General features: G+C 32.3%; 2 protein-coding genes and 1 pseudogene across 3 annotated transcripts; 1 reads left to right on the top strand and 2 right to left on the bottom strand.

Moving 5' to 3' along the window:
- Positions 1 to 350: 350 nt before the first annotated feature.
- LOC101211838 (V-type proton ATPase subunit B 2) lies at positions 351 to 6,938 on the bottom strand. Of its 2 annotated transcripts, none has more exons than XM_004144813.3 (15): positions 6,780 to 6,938; positions 6,373 to 6,440; positions 5,983 to 6,038; positions 5,803 to 5,901; positions 5,475 to 5,534; positions 4,852 to 4,963; positions 4,540 to 4,748; positions 3,988 to 4,116; positions 3,768 to 3,905; positions 2,596 to 2,746; positions 2,419 to 2,501; positions 1,440 to 1,487; positions 1,298 to 1,351; positions 1,121 to 1,204; positions 351 to 1,021 (listed from the first exon to the last, which is right to left on the bottom strand). In XM_004144813.3, exons 2-15 carry the CDS (start codon positions 6,428 to 6,430, stop codon positions 836 to 838), a joined length of 1,467 nt encoding a protein of 488 aa, XP_004144861.1. In that variant the 5' UTR covers positions 6,431 to 6,440; positions 6,780 to 6,938; the 3' UTR covers positions 351 to 835. The 2 variants fall into 2 exon arrangements, with proteins under 2 accessions (XP_004144861.1, XP_031744867.1); XM_031889007.1 differs by lacking the exon at positions 6,780 to 6,938 and adding an exon at positions 6,542 to 6,563.
- A 5,381-nt stretch (positions 6,939 to 12,319) lies between these two features.
- Positions 12,320 to 15,405, top strand: LOC101206701 (annotated as a pseudogene).
- A 1,377-nt stretch (positions 15,406 to 16,782) lies between these two features.
- LOC101211601 (probable protein phosphatase 2C 60) lies at positions 16,783 to 21,234 on the bottom strand. The gene is made up of 4 exons (XM_004144812.3): positions 19,994 to 21,234; positions 19,100 to 19,467; positions 17,920 to 18,156; positions 16,783 to 17,414 (listed from the first exon to the last, which is right to left on the bottom strand). Exons 1-4 carry the CDS (start codon positions 20,304 to 20,306, stop codon positions 17,160 to 17,162), a joined length of 1,173 nt encoding a protein of 390 aa, XP_004144860.1. The 5' UTR covers positions 20,307 to 21,234; the 3' UTR covers positions 16,783 to 17,159.
- Between the last annotated feature and the right edge of the window lie 807 nt (positions 21,235 to 22,041).

Raw genomic sequence — 22,041 nt, 5'->3', positions numbered from 1 at the left:
TCTTGAAGAATTTGAAGTTATTTTACACATTTATTTAAGGATGTGTAGTCTCTTATGGTTGCATCCTCATCAAATGGTGGGAGGTGGGAGGGAAGAGAGAATTTCTCACCCATACTTTTTTGGCTTCTTTAAGAAAGTGAATTTATGACATGAATGGGGAAAGAAGTTTAAACTGTCATTAAACTAATGTCTTATCCATTAAGCTAGGATAAAGAAAGAACAGTGAATTTACAACATTTTCTAAATTATGGTTGAGAGAGTGAACCATCCATTTTTATCGTATATTCTCTCTAACTTGATCTTACTCTTAAATAATTTTGACTTAATAATACTACAATAAGGAGGGAAAGAACACGACAAGCAGGAGTATTCATAATAACATCAAACTGAACTCTTCAGCAATTCTCAAAACTGTTCAGAATACAAGATATGATATGACATCAACTTATATAAATAGACAAGAAAGAGGAATTGGAAAGGGCCTTTTTATAAGAACTTAGATGCCCCTAAAAGTTGTTGAGCATGCCCTAAAGTAGAACAGAGATGCCACAATCCAACAAAATAATTAAACATTATACAAACATTGGAAGAGCTTGATGTTCTTTGCTAAAAGAATGTAGTTCCCATTCTGACTTCGCCTGGAAAGAGACTCAACTGTGAGAATGAGATGGACACAACTTTTTTTTTTTATGGGTCTTTTATTCTTCACTCTGAATTTATGCAATATGGAGAAGGAAGGAAACTGAAAGGGGGGAGAGACTGAAAATAACATTTCTCCAAGCTCATTATGATCTATCTACGCGGCCTCTTAAGGGTATATAAGAGCTTTGGTTCTTCAATTTGCAGATTCTCGGCTGTAAAACAGATCAAGAGTCTTTGCAGGTATACGATGCAGAAGTTCACGAGGGAAAATACGAAGCAGTGTCCATGCCAGGTCAAGTGATTGGAAAATGTTTCGAGTATCGTAAGCTCCTTGAGTGACAAACTTCCTCTCAAATTTGTCCAAAAACTCCAAATACAGCTGGTTCAGAAAGTTGTGTTAGTTTGTTGTTATCAGGATGGAATTTTTCAAGTAAAACAATTTGCATGGAAAATGAAAGAAAGATATAATATAATATACCAGATCCTCAGAAGAGAGTGCTTCTTCTCCAACCACGGCTTTCATGGCCTGAACATCCTTCCCAATTGCATAATTTGCATAGAGCTGCAGGTTTGCGGGATCATAGATTTGTAAGACAAATAACTTCTATCGCTGGCTCAAAGATGGACCTGTAAAACTATAACAAAGAAAGCTTACCTGGTTGGATACATCAGCATGATCCCTACGGGTCATTCCCTCACCAATGGCACTCTGCAGTCATAGAGGATGTTCTTTAAGTACACATTATGGATTAGTCTATGCTTCTAAAATATCATGAAACAATACGGAACAAAATTACCTTCATGAGACGAGACAATGAAGGGAGGACATTAATTGGTGGGTATATCTGGCCAAGCCAAGAAGATATTTATCAGATTCAGAGTCAGGAAGAATACTCGTGAGTAACCAATTATCATTGATTATAAGTTCTAAGTTCATGAAAAAGTAACTTCACATATCTGGCAACATGAAAACTACTAGTAAAAAAAAGCTTTTCCAGTTTTTATTTGGGTAAAGTAACTCATGGACTGACAATTTAACATGTCGCAGTAGGTCACTGTTCATATCTTAAAGAACCATGGCCAAGCCATATAGTGAATAGATTATGATCAAAAATTTCCTCCACCATCCGCCTTCACATGAAAAGGACCGGTTTTTTCTGCGATCTTTGGAACGAGAGGAATAACAGTGTTTAGAGGTTTGGAGAGAGACTTCTAAAATGTTTGGTCCCACATTAGATTACGTGTTTCTCTTTGTGCTTCGACTTCGAAGAGCTCTTATAATTGTTCTATAGATTCTATTTTGTACAAACTGATCCCTTTTCTTTTTCCATGCATTTGTACTCTTACATACATTCGCAATAAAAGGTGTTTCAATTTTTTTAACAAAATACATACAACTTTGTTTTTCTGAGTTCAACAAAATGTCCGGTGTGAATCCAAATTTCTCACCTCTACACAGAATTACTCTCTTGGCATGGCTTGCATCAATATTCTTCTTATTAAAATTTTAACTTGAATATATTATAACACAAACATTTTACATTCCCATTTCAACTTCCATTAAAATTGCTCAAATTCTTCCAAAAACCTAACATCTTTCTGATTATAATAATGTAAGATTGCTTGCTCGCTATACACCTAGAAACATGATCATGACACATCTTACCTAGAAAGCACCAATGATTACGTCTAATGGTTGATATATATATATATATATATATTTGGCAATTAGTAAACAAGTTATATAAAAATAAATCGTAAGCACCATAAACCGACCTGTCTGTTATAAAGCTGCCTGTCGATGTAGATCTGTCCCTCAGTGATATAGCCAGTAAGATCGGGAGTAGGATGTGTAATATCTAATCACCCACAAGAACCAAAAGAATTAATTAAAATGCTAAAGAAAAAAAGTTCATTTCACAAGACAATAAGCATTGCTTGAGGGGGCATTACCATCGTTAGGCATGGTGAGGATTGGGATTTGAGTGATGGATCCTTTACGTCCTTCAATACGTCCAGCTCGTTCATAGATTGTAGCAAGATCAGTATACATATAACCAGGGTATCCACGCCTTCCAGGCACTTCCTCTCGTGCAGCAGACACCTGCAAAAGAAGTCAATTATGTGTTTATAAAATCGTACTGCTATTTTCCCCCTTTTGTCAGGGAACTGATAGGCCATTGGTTTTACATCCTTATGTTCGTAGAGGAAGAAAGGGGGAAGGAATTGGTTACAAGTAAGTTGGGTGAATAATCCAATGGGCAGGATGATCATCTTCGGTAGTTTTTGGTGGTTAGATGTTAGTTATGAAAGGAGTTGTTTTACAGTTATTAAAAATTATGTGTTTCAATAAGAAGTTATTCTGTAAGAATGGGTAACTGACCTTTCAGTTAGAAGTGTGCGTTTCTCTCACATGGGAGGAAAAGTCTATGCAATAGAAAGTACTCTATAATAAAGAAAGTTTATTTCAGTACCTATCAGGAACATCTTCCGAACTTGAATGTTCCCAATCACAATTATTAGGATTCTGAATAAATTCTGAAATTATTTTGAAACTCTTACAAGTGATATTTTAATAATATTAACAGATTGTATGCTCTGCAAATTAGTTTCAGAAGCAAAACAATAATTTAGTTACTTAAGGTATTCAGTTTCTTCACTCAGTTAATAGAACTACAAGATTGGTCCTAGGTAAAAAAAATCCAATTAAAATAAAGCTGTAAAAGATATGTTAATCATCTAATCTGGCATTTAGTTACAGGCTAAGAAGCACAGATACTTTAGCTTGGCTGGCGTACCTGCCGAGCATTCGTTGAGTAGACTAAAAAGGCACATATTCGACAATAACAATAACTTTTGAGTGTGGATACATCAAGCAAAGCCTTTTAAGCATATAAATGCATCAATTCATTTACTATGAATTTTCTTTTACTATAAAAATGAAATATTTATTTTAAATAAATAAATATTTTAACAAATTGTATCCTTTCCATGTCTTATCCTAGATTTTAAAAAAATGGCATGTCGTTGTGTCCGTGACGTATCCAGTGCTTCTTAGGTTACAGGGAGTCAAGTAAAATGTTAAGACACTGCAAAAGTAAAAGGTATATGCTTCATTGCATTACCTCACGAAGGGCATCAGCATAAGAACTCATATCTGTCAGTATGACAAGTACATGCTTCCCACATTCATAAGCCAAATATTCAGCAGTAGTAAGAGCAATACGAGGGGTGATGATACGCTCAATTGTAGGATCATTAGCCTGTAAAAAGAAAATACAGCTCCAAAATTTAAGAATAAATAAACACAACAAAGTACCATCAGTTGATGTGTAAAAAAAATACCAGGTTCAGAAATAGGGTCACTCTCTCCATTGAACCATTTTCTTCAAAATCACGTTTGAAAAATTGAGCAGTCTCCATGTTAACACCCATAGCAGCAAAAACAATAGCAAAGTTGTCCTCTTCACCACCCTGTAAATCAAAATTTTAATTTAAAAAGGATCTCTCTCACTAAAAGAAGCATCAAGATTATTAAATCAGTAAACCGAGGAACTGTCTTGAGAACCAGTAATCAATTATTCAGTTCACATATATTTCAGCATTGTAGTAACTTGCATGTAATTGCAAATTTGGTTTGAAAAGCTAGGAGATTACATCCTTTTACAATTTAATGGAAACTTCTTCGAACTTAAAGGTCAAATTCATTCTATTTTTTAATCATTACAAAATTATTTTACACATTTATTTAAGGATGTATAGTCTCTTCTCTAGGAAGTTTCAATAAATAAAATTTTTAGAGAGGACACATATCTAAAATGCAATCCCATTTTCCAAACTGGCTCTTTCAGAAAGCAAAAAACACATGCCTGCAAAATTATACAACTGTAGCCTTACCTCAAGAAGATCGTTGGATTTCTCCAACCGCTTAACTAAGCCAGCCTGACGACATATCTGGGCAGCAATTTCATTGTGAGGAAGACCTGCAGCTGAGAAAAGGGGGATCTTTTGCCCTCTAGCAATGGAATTCATGACATCAATTGTAGAAATTCCAGTCTGTATCATTTCTTCAGGATATGTTCTCTCACTAGGGTTTATAGAACTCCCTAAGGAAGAAGAACAGCACGTGAGAAAAATAAAATATAACAAACTGGATTTACTGAAATAGAAAAAGAAAGAAAATGATTCTCTAGATTTCCAGCAACACACCAGAAATATCCAAGTACGCCTCAGGCAAGATAGGAGGACCATTATCAATGGGCTTTCCAGAACCATTAAAAATTCGCCCAAGCATGTCCAAGGAGACTGGAGTTTTCAAAACCTACAAATAAGATATAGAACAGTAGTGAGCAATAAAATTAAGTGTAACAATGTTAAACTATAAAGAACCTCAATGGATTAAAAAGGACATACACCCTAGAATTTCTTTATCAATTTCAATTTTCCAAGACCCGGTGGCTAGCAGCAGAATTTCCACAAAAAAGGATGTCCAAACAAAAAAAAGATAACAGGTAATCATGGAGCTAGAAGATAATTTGAAGTACTTTCTGGTACACATGATTAAAAAGGAACAGACATGTTTTTTAAGAAAAAACCTTGGACATAGGCTAGGCTGTTGAACCAATCTATAGTCCATTTAAGGGCTTCAGTGATTATAACCTAGTACTGTTTGTCTTGCAAAACTGTTTCCTATTCAATCCCTTTGCACAAGACTGACGGCTCACAGACAAAAAGGAAAAGAAAAGAGAGAGACAGAGGGAGAGAGAGATTTGAGCAAATTTATTTGACAAGATAAATTCAGTTAATTATTATATTTCATATAGGGTTCATACCTCTCCGGTAAATTGCACAGTTGTATATTTGTTATCAATTCCAGATGTTCCTTCGAATACCTGGCAATATAGAACAACATAGCCAAATAAGAATATAGTAGATGAACTGCTTTCCATGAATAAACAACAAAAAAGAAAGTGAGGCAGTACAATCTCTGTAGAAAATAACCAAAAAACATCAAGTATCAATTAATCAAAACCAGTGTATAATCTAAAAACAAGCACCCAACCAAAGGAGGGCATATAATTCCATGAACCTCAATCTTAGAAAGGAAGTAAGAATGATAGTGAAACTGTAAATAAACAGAAAGGCTCTGAAGAAGATAACCTGAACAACAGCTTTCTCCCCATCCACTTCCAGGACTTGACCACGCCTGGTTGATCCATCTCCTAGACGAATATTAACAATCTCCTGAAATTTAGGTCCCTGGCAATTTGAGAAAAGAAAAAGTCAGTCACTAGATCCTCTATAAACATACTTGACAAACTGGAGAGAAAAGATCCATACCTTGACTTTGTCCAGAATAACCAAGGGACCAGCAACTCCAGAGACTGTTCTATATTCTGCAGCAAGAAAACCAACCGAAAATCATTTCCACAGAACAAAGATTCCAAGAATTTTGCAACTCAATCTTATATTAATTCGATCAAAATAAAAAAAAAAAATGATAGCAAGGATAAGGTATTGAATTATAGATTTTGGTTGGTGAATCATGATACTTGCGTAGAGCGTTAATTTGGAGATTGTAGGTGCCATTTATGTTCTTCAGTAGCTTTCTAGAGATTGTTGGGGTTTTATCCTTTCTGATCGAAAGTGAAATGCATTGGATATGAACTTCACGAACAATGACGACTATGATGAAATGTGAAAAAAAGGATAAGGCATTGAAAAACCTACCCATTCCAATCTCCAGCGTTCCCTCCTCTGCATCATGATTGTTTTGTTCCACACCCATGCTTAAATCACTAACACACCAAGAAAAAAATAGCAAAACCCCAAAAGTTAATTGCAACAAATTAACAACAAAACTCAATTGAATGCATAGCAACAAATATACTCAAATGACCTCCAATCACCAAAGAACAACAAGAACACAAAACTATCCTCGAAATCAAATGGGTACAATTCTAGACCACAGAAAAAACCAAGGTCAGATCAAACAAGTGTAATCAACTCCTATAACCCTGAAGAGACAGATATATGTACATATTGCTAAGGAAAACGAGAATCCGAGGGAATCAAAAGAAGATTAAGAACATTTGGGGATTGATCATGGATCTGGAAGAGAAGAGGAAGATTCAAACCTGTTGTTTTCGCTTCTCCTGATCTGAAAGAGGAACCGAAGGCGAGGAGAGATGTGGACAGCAGCGAGAAGATGCAAACTGGGATCTGACGGACTAGAAATATTATTATTAATAATTGAACAAAAAACTAAATTTCACTCCTAATATTTCTTTTTTCCTTTTTTCCTTCTTTTCTCGTCGTAACTCCTAGCCATAGTAAATTAACATTTAGCCTAAAATCCAAAATAATAATTATAATAATTTGATTTTAGTTCATGTATTTCAAATAAATCTTAAATTAGTTATTAGAAATTTAATTTTATGGAAATTGGTTTCATAGGAACAATAACTTTTATATAATAAAAGACTACAAGTATATTTTCCATAATTTATAATGGACCAGAATATAACAAAACTCAAAATACATAATAATTTAATCCAAAATACTTTAAATCATTTTTAAAAAAAATAACAAACTTCTCTTGAAAATTATACTCTTTCTTAGTGAACATTTTACAAATCAACTATTGAAAGAGAAATTCATTACAAATATTAGGCAGTGATTTAATTTTAAAATATTTAGGAAATAAGGATACCGTTAAAAAAAGAATATTATTATAAATTTTGAAAGAATATTTGTGTTTTAATAAATGCAAAGTGTGGTTAGGTTAGTTAAGAAATGGAGGAAAATATATTGGTAATTAGAAAGAAAGAAAGAAAGAGATTCTTGCGTAGTGTTGTTTTTGAAGGGTAAAAAATGTTCTTGTTACGTGGCGAAAAAGAATTGGTCCACGAGTGGGAATTTTGTTGATTAACTTTTGGAGAGGATGAAATGACAAATATGCCCTAAGGGACCCGGTTCATTTATCTATCTGTATTGAAAGTTAAATCTTTATCCTAACATCGTGATCTGCATGGGTGCACGTTGGCCAGTGCCACTTCGTGAATCTTTTTATTTTCTTTTTTGGCTTCTTATGTCCCCATCTGTTGGTATTTGGTTTGTAGATTCAAAGTTTCCATTTCTTTCTCTTTTTCTTTTCTTTTCTTTTCTTTTTTCTCATAGATTCGAACCTTTGGTTCTTAGGTGATGTTTGTTTATATATTCAATATTATTGTAAGCCTACATTTATAATTTTGGAAATTCTAAATGGGAGTTTTAAGAAAGTGTGTAAAGTTTAGGGCACTTTAGTGATCAATGTTGTGTGACATTTGGAACTTAAAAGAAGGTCGAAAGGTTGCAGTCGAATTTGAACCAACTTATAAAAAATGGTTTGAATGCTTTTTGACAACGATTTTAGGTTCTTATTTAATTACAAAAGTCATTTTCTGATTTAAATTTTATTTTTTCTTAAATACTAAAACTCTATATATGTGTTGAGGTTTTCAAAACGTTGAGGTGTTGAGATGTTACTCATTTATTTTAAGTCCGTTGAAATGCTACAAACTAGCATCTATATAAAGAGCCTCCCCACTACTCATTGAAGGAAAAAAAAAATACACTTCTCACGAAGTTCTTTGTATCTTTTTTCTCTCTATTTTGTTTTTGAGTGAAAATAATCAAAGAGTGTTTATATTTCAATAAGTTATTGTGCAGCTCCGATTGAGTTTTGGTTATTGTTTCATCCTAGGGATATTATAATATTATCAGAACTGTTTGCATTCAAGTAGCGTTGTGAAACGTCTTAAAGAGGACGTGATTCACGACTCAATCTTTTCCTTCACAAGTTTCTATTTTGCAAAGTTAGGCCGCATACCTTAGGCGTTCAACTCCAAGAGGCAAAAATCTTGGTGAAAAGATCTAGATATTCATCTTCAAAATAATGCGTCAAAGCACCAAACAATGTAGTCTAGCCACCCAAATTACCAGGCGACCAAAGTATCAAGTATCCAAGCGTTATGTTATTTGTATTCAAATTCAAATGTCTAACTCTAGTCTAATGCATTGTTTGCAATACCAATTCTAACAAAAATTTAAATATGTTTATTTTTTCTAGGTGAAACACTAAAGAGGGAGGAATTCACCATAAGCTAAGTTGTCTACATCCTCCACCCATTCTACTAATTATGAGATACCTTTCAAGCATGTTAATTTTAGATCTCCAGCTTCTCTTCCAAACAAAAAGAAAACAAAATTATTAATGAATGTGTTGTTTTCAAAAAGTTTGAAATAGCAAAAGGTTTCCTTTGTATAATTTATGTTTGAATGGTTAAAACATGCCTTTTTCAAGCTTCAACTTGTGTCTTTTTGAGAGAAAAAAAAGATCTTGCATTGTTTGTGTACAATACAAAAGTTAATGAACTATTTTAATACTAATATGATATTTATATAAACTATACTTCAAAAGCTATATATTAATTCATTCCTAAGAGATTCAGAAAAGTTCTATTTAATGTGCCACATGATCAAAATGTCTGGTTGCAAAAAGTTCTATTTATGATTATTGGATTAGTTAAATGAGAATCATTCAATATGATAAAACAGTTATAAATACTTTTAAAAATATAATACAATTTTAGATTTTATATGACAGATATTTATAGATTTCTATCTGTGAGCTCAATTTAAAATTTGATTTTTTTAATAAATTAATTTTAGGTAAAATTTATGCAATAGTTAAATCAAAATCTTTACATAAGAGTATAAGTTGGTTTCAGCCATAAAAACTTAGCGTTTCGGTTAATTTTGATAGTTTATAAGTTAAATTGATTTAAGATAAATAACTTAAACTCTAAATTCACAAGTGGTATCAATTTTTTCTCTAAACTTTTGATTTCATCAAAATTGCAAATGTAATTACAGTTTGTGTTATTACAACTTTTACTAAACTCATTTTCACAAAATTTAGTCAATAGTAAATTTGTTTATTGTTTTAACTTTTTTTTTTTTTCTAAAACTTTATGTTGATGAAGTTAATAAGTTTAAGGAGATTTTACACTATTTATTTTATTAATTTAGTAGTAAACTTTACAAAAATTAAATCAGGGCAAAAAGTTGATGAGCAGAATTTTATGATATAATCAATATATTTTAGTTAATTTTGTTTAGTTGTTAGTTTAAATTAATTAGTATTTTAAAACTAATTAGTTAATAGTTCAAAATAATCACTTTAGAGTTGCAATCAAAAGCTTTTAATAATAATTTTTAATATATAAAACTTTTGTTATTTATTTTAGAGTTATAAATTCTGTTGCTGGGGAATGTTCTTTCAATTTATTTTTTTTACCATATATTTGACATTATTAAAATTTTAAAGTATAGAATCTAATTTGATAAATTTATGGTCAAAATTTTTTTTCCTTTGATCTTTTTTTTATTATTAATTCTGACTCTTGCAAACTTGGACTCAAAAAGCTCCTAAGAAAGAGTAGAGTAGTGTAAAATTCATCTTTATGTATTCACTTTTTTGTTTGGGAGCATTTTAATTTCTAATTTGGGAGGGAGAAACATAACGTTTCAATCGAATATTCTCTCGCTGTCTATTTAAGAATTAATCTTTTTTATAATCGAATGTTGTAAGATCATAGTTTGACATTCTAGGAGATTAGTGAGGTATGTGTAAGTTGCTTCAGATACTCCTTAATATTAAAAAAACAAAAAGAATCCATTCATCTCTTCTCTGTAAAATATAAATAACGAGAAATTCAAACACAGGTCACTTAATATATTAGAAAAATGTATTTTTTTTTATTTACCTACCCACTTTTCTTAATCTATTCTATTAAGTGATTATAAAGTTCTTAAGTATATTAGGAATAACTAGTCAATTAAATAACATTTTAATTCAAATGAAAAGTTTAATAAGTGACTCTCTAAGGACGTTTATTTGTAAATTTGAAAAATGTTTTTTTTTTAATTTAGAACTGAAACGTTTTTTATATTTAATTCAGGAAAATGTTTTTATTGGATTCTTATTTAAAATTTTGTGGTTTTAGTTCGCAGGGTGTTTTTTGAGTTTTGGCATTACATTTTCTCTCTTCTAAAATTGATTTGATTTTAAGAAAGTTTTTGTTTTGATTCCATTTCTTTATTTGTGTGCTATGATGTCAAATTTTGTTATTTTTGTTTTATTATTTTAAAAAATATATCATCCTTATTTATGTATATATACATGAAAGTCAACCTTAACGAAACTTAACTTCATTGAATATAATTAACAATATAAAACTAATTTCATCAATCATATATACGTATATACATGATAGTCACCCTAATAGAAACTTTACTTCATAAAATTAATTAGCAATAATAAACCAATTTTATCAACTTTGAATAACGTTGCCATTATTAATATTCAAAATTGTTTAATTTATAGGTAAGAAATCGTTATCTATATAAACACACTATGTTTCAACGTATCTAATTAAACTTTGCATTGACGTTATTCTTGACTAAGACTTTCTTAAACTATAATATATAATTTGTGCACTTTGATAATTATTGTGATTCTAAAATTTAAAAACAACATTTTCTCTCAATTTCTTACCTTTGAGTTTCGTCATTTTAATAATTTCGTGAGACAGAATTTGGTTGTTGTTTTATACTTTACTAAATTTTAATTTAATGCAAATAAATCTACTTTAAAATAATATATATATATATATATATATATATATATATAAGCACAATTCTATTTTTAAGAGTGATGAAAACAATTTTATTGTTACGCGTAACTTTTTTAAGTTTTTATACTTTCAAATCATTTATTTTAAATTTTTTTGTTAATGTAATTTTAAAAAGTTATCCATCAATGTGAATTTAAATGATCAATTTTAAAAAATATAAAAACCAAATCAAATATTTCTAGAAAAATATAAAAAAAACTAAAAAGGTTAGAATCCACTCAAATAAAAACTAAAATTATAAGTATCAAAACTTAGTCTAAACTAAATTATAAGTATCAAAACTTAGTCTAAACCCTCTAATTTAGAAGAATAATTCATCCAAAATTAATTTGTTTGGATTGACTTTCTAATTATTTAAATAAGTGTAAAAAAGAAGTTTTAAACATTTAAAAAATCAATTCAAATAAACAAGTAAGTCTATCAATAAAGTAAAACTATCTCTAACACACGACATCTAGAATATATGGAATTTATTCATAATCATAATTATAATTAAAAAAAGAAAAATTGGAAAATATTTAAAAAATAAGACAATTATTTTGTCCTCACTGGTTTCAAATTATTTACGACAAATGACTAAATCTTCTTATACAATTGCACATAGACAATTCTTAATTCACTAAGTTTATACACAAATCTGTTTTTACCCATTTCTAACATTTTTTTCCTCCGTTAGATCAAAAGTTTTTTTCTTTTCATTTTTAACACTTCTATGTATTTAATAAACAATTCCATGAATAATAGTTTTCTAAGAAAATGGCATATGCTTTTATAATTACTAAAAGAAATATCCAAAAATATTTAGAAAAAATTGGATAAGATTTTAAACTTATACAATATTTATGTAAATAGAATAATATAGTTGAGAATTTTAAGACTCATTTAATTGAGACTTTTAAAACTCATACAACGCCTTACAAGAGCGTAGTACTATAAGATTGGCGCATCCTAGTCTAACTATCCATGCTTCGTTCAGCTCACTCACACTTGTAAACTACGCAGTGCGCACATATATATACACTTTGATTCAATTCTAAGCGATGTCAGCCACTCTTTCCGTCCATCCGTCCGTCCCAACCCTCTTTCCGGCGGCGCAGCCTTTTCTACACCCCCAGCTCACTGTCTCGGTTCAAGCTTCCTCGGAAAATTGACTCCATGCGAAGGCGTTAGCATTTCACATATCTTTCAAACGCCGGCGATGACGGCCACGCTGGTGCAAGCCGGCTCCAGAGCCGACGACTCTGCGCCGTTTGAGATGTCCGTGGACAACGCTCTCAAGGTTCTCTGAGTTTCCGATGCGGCCTCTTGTTCGATGATATTCTTCGTGCAAGGAATTTGATTCTGGCCGATTGCAATGACGACCAAGGAACAGTGGCGCAGGTAGAAGGAGATTGATTTTTCTTCTTCGTTTGGGGATTTTTGGTTAATTAGGGATGTTACTATTGCGTCCCCTTTGATTTGAGTATTGGCATTCAAAATTTCGAAGTCTGATTGATATGGTAATCGTTCGTATGTTTTTTTTGTTTTTGTTGTTTTTGTTCTTTTGAGTACATAACATGATCACCATGGAGCTTGTGGATTTCTTGAGTGAGTAGAGCTTTCCTTTTGTTTTTCCTACAGCATTTAGCTATTACCACTTTAACTATTTGTACCTGTTTACCGTCAATTAATCACTGACTCCAGCCACATGGTCCAATTTATGAAGCCCTGAACTTTTTTCTAATCCCATTTTTGTTTCTTTTGCCCTCGTTTTTAAGTCCTTGAAGGTTTATAAGTGAAAAATGTTTTATTCATAAACTGTAGTTTGAATCAGCCAAAAGGGAAGTAGAAGGAATTAGTGAGGCTAAGATGAAGAGTTAAGAGTTGCATGGCTCTACAATTAGATTCGAACATTGTATATGTTGGAATGCCTTGTCTCGCTGACATAAGTTGTATTCTTATCTTAATCCGATATTATTCTTTCTAATAATATAAAACTGCTCCATCCCATGAACGTAGCGTTCTCTATTATTTTAGGTTGTCTCCTTTTCTTTAATTGTTGATTTCTTAACAATATTCAGATCCTCATTACTAGGCAGTATTTGGACAAAATACTGTACATGGCTTAGTAAATTTATTTGCAGTTCAGTTGTTATTAACGGCACTGGACATGAACTTATCCAAGTTTTTTATTTGGTTTTGTTACATGATTAAAATTCAATATATGTTTTCGGATATAATCTCAATCAATTGTGCTAGTCTTTCAGTTCACTTGTGTATCTTGAACCACGTCTCTCCATTGTTGGTCACTGCTTCTGTAATGTGATTTAGGTTGAGGCTGCATATGACATGTTGCTAATGCGAAGCTTGACTCAGCGGCGAGCAGGAAAAGTTGCGAGTAGCAGGATACTTTATGCTGATGTCAAACATATCAAGGAGCCAAAGACTCGCTTAATGCCTCAGTGGCTCCAATCTACTAGGAAGAACACACGATTTTCTATTGAAACGCTAACTATTAGTGATTTTGGCATACAAGCAGTTGTATATGGAGCTTTGGTTTTAACTTATGTAAATGGAGCAGCCATACCTACTATGATGACATATGATGGAGCTGATGTTCCTTGACTAATCTTAGCAAGTAGCTTTGGAGCTTCCTTGTATTTCATGACCAAAAGGAACGTGAAGCTTGGTAAGAGTTCTCCTAATGATAATTCTTTATGGTTTTAGTTCTTACAAGATTGAAAACATCTAAAACTTCATGAATTTGGAGAACAATCAAGGAATTGCACCGTTTTCTGCTTGCATTTGCTATTGAGGTTTCGTGAAATAGAACTTCATTTGTGTTCTTCACTTGATTTTAGAAAGGGAAACTTTGATGGTTGAAGGAACAGGTTTTTCCCTCTAAAAACTGGGTGTTTTTCCTCCCTCCTATACTTTGAAAACAATTTTATTCCTTGTACAATTAAATCTTAAATTTTGTTCTCGTTACTTTATTGTTGATTTTTTCCTTAAAGAAACCTTTTGTTTTCTATTAGCATTTTTACCGTCAATTTTGAAAACATATTCTGATATGGCACTTTCTTACATAATAATAATAATTATTATTTAACCAATTTCAGTAAAAAATAACTCTAATGGACTAAATTTAAGATTTATTTAATATACAACCATTAAAGTTGGACGATTTACAGTATTTGGACTAAAATTGAACAAACTTCAAAATACGGGGGCTAAAATGGTATTTAAATTACATTCTTTGATGCTACAGTCTTTATTTAAACTATTTTATGACATACATACAGGAATCTTGACGGAAATGAAATGGTTTTGATTTCTTGTGCACAAAATTATGTTGAGATATACGGATATCACATCTTGGAGCCATATATAGATCGTGCAATGTTCATATGATAATATTTTCAATTAGCTCTGCTGTTCTTCTTTGCAGGAAAAGCATTCATCATAGTCATAGGTGGGCTTGTGGCAGGTGCAGTAGTTGGTTCAGCAGTTGAGAATTGGTTGCAAGTAGAAATCGTTCCTTTCCTCAGCTTACGGTCTCCAGCCGCTGTGATAAGTGAATTTATTCTCTTCTCTCAATTTTTAGTCTCTTTACTTGAGTTAGGGATGACAAAAGCACTGGATTAAAAGCTAAAGCTCTATAACAATGTAAATTCATTCACGTGTTCATACATTAGGTTTTTGAGAATGTGTATCATTGCATAACATGCATATAGTACAAAGGGATAAGGATTACAGATGACTCTCATAATTTACAACTTATACAAATTCTTGACATAGTTATGAACATTTTACTGTCTAAGAAGTGTTAGATGTCCATGTCAACTCTTTATGAGTTTTTGAAACTTATACAATCTACAGTTTAGTGCTGTGTTATTTAGAAAATTTGAAACATGAACAAACAGATATCGACTCTGTTCAATACTGATTTAGCTGTGTCTGCAATGTAAGATTCGATTTTGAGTTGTAGATTATGGATGTGAAAAGAATACAGTCCCAAGTTTATAAATATATAAAGAATTTGATCCGCTTTGTGTTCATAAGATTTTTATGGGACGAAGCGTCATCATAATGGAGATATGGAATCAGGCCTACAGCTATGTTGTTTTGTAGTTTCCATTTTTATAATTTTTCTCTTCACTGCAATAGATTGTGGGAGAGTCGATAATTTGACCTCAAAATTGATGGTTTAAATATTAGGCTAGGTGAACTATGTTTATTTTTTTCCACTCGAGTTCTATTTGAGTTCAATACGGATAGTTTGATGTCAATATTTCTCAAAACTAGTTGTTTTTTTAATGCAATTTAATCAACTTTAGGTTGATAACCATTTTTGGTTTGTTTGTTTGTAATGATTTGGTATTTAGTTTTCTATTTTAAAATTCATACTTGTTTACCCATTGTTTCTTTGATATTGTTTTTACTTTTATTCAACCAAACTTTTGAATTCTTAGAAAAAGTTTTCCAAAACTAAAACAAAAAAACTTGTTTATGTTTCTCTTTTAAAAAAAACAAAATATAAATATTTTCTTAACAAAGACGAAAATTATAGCAAGGAAATAGGAGAAAGCAATTGTAATTTTTTTAAAATCAAATGTTGTTTAAATAGGGCTTCCATTTTTTTGTTTTTTTGCTATTTATTTTATAAGGTATACTTGTTTCCTCATTATGCTTTGGTCATCTTTTTTATTTATTTTTTGTTTTTTTGCTATATATTTTATAAGGTATACTTGTTTCCTCATTATGCTTTGGTCATCTTTTTTATTTTTTTTAGTTACAGTTGAATTCTAAGGTATCTGAGAAAGAAAATCAAGTTCTTAGAAACGGTTTCTATTCTTTATTAAATTTTGGCACTTTAAAAAAGTGATGATAGCGCAAAACAAAACGATAAAATGATTATCAAACAAATTAAAATAGGTAATATGCATTAACAGGATAGATTATAGATTTATATAAGTATTTAGATTTATATAAGTATTTTATTATTTTACATGAAATTTTTTAGCCTTTGGTTTAAAGTATAGTAATCAATGTCTTATTTATGACACATTATCAGTTGTGTAATAAAACGTTTAAAGCCAACAATCATACATTTAATGCTAATTCTGAGAGTACTAATAAGGGTGTATATTCATGATATTCTAGCAAGGGGTATGATAAAATTCAGTAATGGATCTTGGTTATAAATAATGAAAAACTTTTAGAAAGTAAATCATTTTAATAAGAATGTCCAGGGACGGACTTTTAGAAGGCCCTTTCAAAAGTCTACCATTATTATTCTAGTTTTATCATTGACATTGTAATATAGATAGGTGTTTTCTTGTACTTTTCTATTTGTATTTAGATAGGTTAATAACACCTAAGTAGAGAATTGAAGACAGTTCCTATAGCCGAAACAAAGAGCCAGGGAAAACACCCTACAAAGGAATTATTATAGTTATTCAAATTGAAGCTAGTTACAAAAGTTGGTTGCATTTTCTAAAAGGAAAAGGGCACAAGTTTAAGAGATTTGAGTATAGAACTTACAGACCTGAAATTATACCAAAAGAGGTGGAACAGGCAGAGTTACATAGAGTTTCACATTACAAAGATTTAACCCACTAATAAATATCTGATTGTACCACCTTTCTTTTAAGTTCCACTCTTCCTTTAATCTAGAACAATGAGTTGGATGGGCCTACAACTCTTACTTTCTACTGGAAACTACTTACTATTCACATAGGAGGGAGAAAATACAGCAAATGATCCATACCAATGCCTTCAATCAGGGATTTCCGGGTTCTACACGGGCGTAGTGACAGGGGATAAAGAGTTAGGAAGCCGGTTGAGTCCACCACCTCGAAGTGAGACGCTCATGCTCTTCATGGAGCTAGCTTTGAAGAGCAGATTTGTATCAAGAAATACAACCACCACAGTGATGTCATCATGGAAATGGCGACGGACGCCACGGCCGATCTTCTTCAAATCTGAGTACCTCATTTCTCTTTTCTTTGCAGCTATTTGAAGTGCAGCTCTGACCAGTCTTTTTGCACTTCCCTGCAAAAGTAATAGCATATGTTAAAAAGATTGGCCTATAGATTTGTTCAGCAAAAAGCAAGTGCCTAAATAAGGAAGCATAAATAGTCTTAAATCTTTAAAAGTAACTGGGTAAAATTAGGCAGGGAAGAGTGAAGATGGACAAAATTATGAGTTAAAAAGTTCGTTCACCACAGTGAAATCATTTTAAAAATCAGTCCTGGGTCTCGGACGCAAAAGAAAATGGAAATAGGAGGTGAAAATCTATGAGCAGTACACGTTAAATCTCAGGATCATTTGGTGCAAATTTATAGACAATAAAAGATCAAATGCAAATTCTAGCCATCTTGATGGAAAATAAAATTCCATCACATTCAAGATCCTTCAACCAATATTCCTTCAAATCACAAGGAACAAGATTGAACTTCTAGTTCTGAGCATGAGTATAACAAAAAATAAGATTGTATATATATATTGTTAAATGGAAAAGGTGATGAACCCGAGAAAAATTAGATAGAGATCTCACACTTTGTTTGTGGCTATGAACTATATCAACCGCTTCCTGATTGCTAAGGTGCTCCCACAAACCATCTGATGCAAATATAACAAATTGATCATCTGGTTTCAACTGGATCTCAGAAATGGCTGGTTCAGCGCTCAAAAATGGCGTTCTGAAAGGTTCCTGAACTCGAAACTTTGCATACAATGGTTCTCTATTGAACTCAGCTTTTTTCAAGTACACGTCACCTATAGATCTGGAAATCTGTAATAGTAAAGCGTCGGAAGATTAAAATCTTAAAATGAATTTAAACCATAGCCTGACCTGAACAAGAAAGCACTCTCCAGATAGGTCTAAGAATTATGAGGAGCATAAATAGTTAGATGAGCTCTCCTACTTGTGTAGCATTCAATGATAAAAATAGCCAATTCATTTGTCTCTAAAGTTGATTTATAGTTCCAAAACTACAACTGAAAGAAAAAGAAGTGAAGAAAAGACCCGTCTCTTCTGACATTCTAATTTATGCAAAATGAAAGGAGGACGTGCTATACTATTTTCTCCCGTAACTGGCTGACAATGGAGAAGCTCATGCCTGATACCATTCAATGCAAATGACTATCAACTCTAAGGCCTGCTGGTTAACGTTTAGTTTGAATCATACTGAATATGATCTATCAAAAAGCAGTTTGATCCAACGCATCAACCCTTAAGTTCTTAACTTCTTGTTCATCAAAAGGATGCTCCATGTTTTTTTTAACCTCAATATACCAGAACCATAAAATATGCAGTCCACATTTTGAGTCACTTCCATTTTTCCTTCAAAATTATTCCAAAAGAATTTTGGTTGCATTTCCAGGAGCAAGCACAATGTTTGGAGTTGAAGGTAAGCTGCCGAGGTCAGAAGGATACTAATCTTTAAGAATTTTAAAGGATAACTTATGGAGGTTCGTTCTAACTAAACTACTGTTGAAAATGTGAGGAAAATTTCAATGCCAAAGAATCAATGTGCACTCATTCTTTGGATGCCCTATAGGTCCAGGTATTCCATTCGGCTCAAAGAGTGGAGCAGGAAAAGTTACTTGAAGCAGCTCGTACAATGCTTAGGCGCATAGAAGATAGGAGCATTACAGAATACGAAAAGCAGACACAACCAATCAATCAATAGTTACAACAGACCAGAAAAGTGCAAAGATCTGTACTAACTAACCTGTATTATGCCCTTTACTCGCCAAACATTATGCCTTAAAACCACAACTTGCGGGTCATCAGGATGCAAAGACTGCAGCTCTTGCCTCACTGACTCATTGGAAACATTGTGCTCTGTTGATAACTGAATGGCTAGAACCTCGCCAGTTGCCTTCACTGCTCTACCCAAAACAGCACGTGAATCGCCTAGATTTGCAACATAGAGAGTCCCATCACAAATTACACCAACTAGACAGCATGAACCCACAGCTGCAATTTGAGGATTTGTTGGCCATTGACTTCGAACTATTGAAAGAAAACCCTCTTCCGTCGCTTGAAACGCCTTGCGTATTACATCCGCAGACATTAAATCTTGCTCAGAAGTAAATCCTACAAATAAAATTAAAAAAAAAAAAAAAAAAAAAGATCAACAAAACTTTCAAACATCAATGATGTATCACCATCCACCCAACAATCAATGACAAAGAGATTCCTTTTATCAAAATATGAAGTGAGTATTTTGATTCTGGAAACTAGAATCTTCTATCCTAGTAAACATAACCCCAAGTGACTCCTGAATCTTCCAATTGCCTGTCAACTTTTATCTGAATCAATATTAATTACAACCAAGTTGCTCTTTCCTACAAGGAACTGTTACAGAATCATTGAGGTATATCTTACAAACTCATTGACAAAACCATAACTTCAAGAAAACTCTTCATTTAAAAAGAAAACAGGAGAGAGAGAGAGAGAGATCAGTGAGAATTTTTACTAAAAAATCAGGGAATATACCTAAATGATCCACAAACTAGTTTCTTTCCTTTCTCTCCATGATCAAATAGGAATGAACAGAAAATGTAAAGCTGCAATAAGAAAGTTCTGAGTTTTGAATTGGTGCAAAGAGTAGATGTCTCACTCTTGAGATGCTGGAAAAGATGATCACAGATATACCGAGAAGTCTCTGGGCCTCCATGGCCATCATACACACCAACAAATGTTCCTCTGGGGCCAGACTCTTGTAAGCTCAAACTGCCTGACTCAATCTGGCTTTGATCTTCGAGCAAATTGTTAGCCTGAATCACAGACATTGAAAACTCTCCATTCAAGTGTTGTCCACTATCTTTGTACCATAGCAACCCTTCTTGCCGCCCCCTGATTTCCCCCGCCCCATGCCGATCGGAGCTCGACTGGAAACAGGCCCTCAAAAAGTTCATCAACTCCGATAACATCCCTCATCTCATCCAAAGAATCCTCCACATTTTAAAAGAAAAATACTCCCCTACAAAGTGATTATTATGAAAACCAAAAATTTCCAATCACAGAAGGTTTTGTTTTCCCCCCTACCTTATTTTATATCCTTCTTCTTCCTCAGTCAAACACAATGTAGATAATGTATTAATAAAACGTTACCGTACAAATGAACTGACTTCTCATTCTTTATTCCTCTGCTAATCATAACAATCAGGATCAAGGAGATATTTTCCAAAAACCCCACTATTTTTCTTATCACAAACAGAAACCCCAAGAAAATTACTGGTTACAATGAACAAAGAAAAAGAAAGAAAGAAATAAATCAAAAGAGTCGAAGTCGAAGATTTAAGAGGTTTTTGAAACAGAATAGTAGTCAAAGCCAAACCCACTTCCTCCACCAGATTTCTATACGGATTGGTCAGATAAAACACTTAAATCAATCTAGAACCCAAGTCTACGGATTCGCATTCAACAAATTAAACCCACAAACGATTCAAATCAGAAAGGGAAAAAAAAAACCAAACCCCTAATTAACCCCAATCAACAGAATCAGTCAAAAGCTTAACCAAAAGGGTAGGAAACAAAAAACAGAGGAACCAATAAATCGAAGTACAGTCAAGAAGAAAAGTAAGGAGATCTGCAAAGAGGGACGAATTGCAGAGGTTATATAGAGGAAGATCTAGGTGGGTTCTGGTCTTTGGTTGCTCCTCGATTAGATTTAAAGATGAAGATGAGGAAGAATAAGAAGATGGGTTTGACAGAAATGGAGGCGGAGGAGAGCCGGCGGTCCCCCGTTAAGGAGTGACAAGGGCTAACTTTTGAGGCCAGCGAAGCGAGGGTCCCTAGCAAAACAGTCAGCACACAGACGCGTTTGAGATAAATATAGAGAGACGATTCATTCCCCTATGGCCTTTGAGAAAGTGTCATTTTTTTGTTTGACGTGGTTTTACCGTCGTACTATTTATTTAGATGCAAGTTCAAATTTTTGTTCTTTTCACACGCTCCCATCCTACTCTCAAAATCTCAATTTTTATCTCCATGTGTTTGTACTTTGCATCAAATGTTTTATTTTAGTTCTTCTATTTTAGAAAACTAAATCATTTTGATTTTACTAATCTTAACTTCCTTTCCATAAATTAACTACGCGGATTTGAATTTCTATGTTTACGTTGTTCTGTGAGTCTATATTTGAACTACCACACGTTGGAGATGAGTATTGAGTAAATCATCAACTATATTTATATCAATCCAAAAGTATTTTGATATATTTGGATTCTAAATTTACACTAATGTGTCTAATTAAATTTTAAGTTTTAGCGAGACCGAATGACCTATTTAGTTTCAACTTTACGTATGATGAGCTCAATCTAACAAATATGAATTAAATTTTGTCAAATAAATATAGTACTAAGATACTTTTTTTAAAATCATTAAACATAACGGATATAGGTACAAACTTAAAACTTTGTGAACATGTTGATACAAGACTAGAAGTATGAATGTTTCATTAAATATTTTATGATATTTTGAAATCTGTTCAACTCAATTAGAAATTTCTAAACTTTATTAAATAATTTCTAAAATTCAATAAATTAAGAATTTACTAACTAAATATGTAATTTAACGGATGTTTAGAAAAGTGAAAAATATATTTTTAGTCTATATACTTTAGGTTTAGTTTTCATTTGGTTTCTATGTTTTAAAATGTCAAAT

This window comes from Cucumis sativus, chromosome 7 (genome assembly GCF_000004075.3).
Source record: "Cucumis sativus cultivar 9930 chromosome 7, Cucumber_9930_V3, whole genome shotgun sequence".
Classification (NCBI taxonomy): domain Eukaryota; kingdom Viridiplantae; phylum Streptophyta; class Magnoliopsida; order Cucurbitales; family Cucurbitaceae; genus Cucumis; species Cucumis sativus.
This window is presented reverse-complemented; position numbering and strand designations above follow the sequence as displayed.

What these genes read in the sequence shown, in the direction of transcription:
- LOC101211838 (XM_004144813.3), bottom strand. Translation starts at nt 6,430, where the DNA reads ATGGGTGTGGAACAAAACAATCATGATGCAGAGGAGGGAACGCTGGAG. An exon ending in AATCCAACGATCTTCTTGAG is followed by an intron (nt 4,117 to 4,539) that starts GTAAGGCTACAG and finishes TTTGATTTACAG; the next exon opens with GGTGGTGAAGAGGACAACTT. An exon ending in TGACCCTATTTCTGAACCTG is followed by an intron (nt 3,906 to 3,987) that starts GTATTTTTTTTA and finishes TTCTTTTTACAG; the next exon opens with GCTAATGATCCTACAATTGA.
- LOC101211601 (XM_004144812.3), bottom strand. Translation starts at nt 20,306, where the DNA reads ATGTTATCGGAGTTGATGAACTTTTTGAGGGCCTGTTTCCAGTCGAGC. An exon ending in GAGTAAAGGGCATAATACAG is followed by an intron (nt 18,157 to 19,099) that starts GTTAGTTAGTAC and finishes TTACTATTACAG; the next exon opens with ATTTCCAGATCTATAGGTGA. An exon ending in TTCATAGCCACAAACAAAGT is followed by an intron (nt 17,415 to 17,919) that starts GTGAGATCTCTA and finishes TTACTTTTGCAG; the next exon opens with GGAAGTGCAAAAAGACTGGT.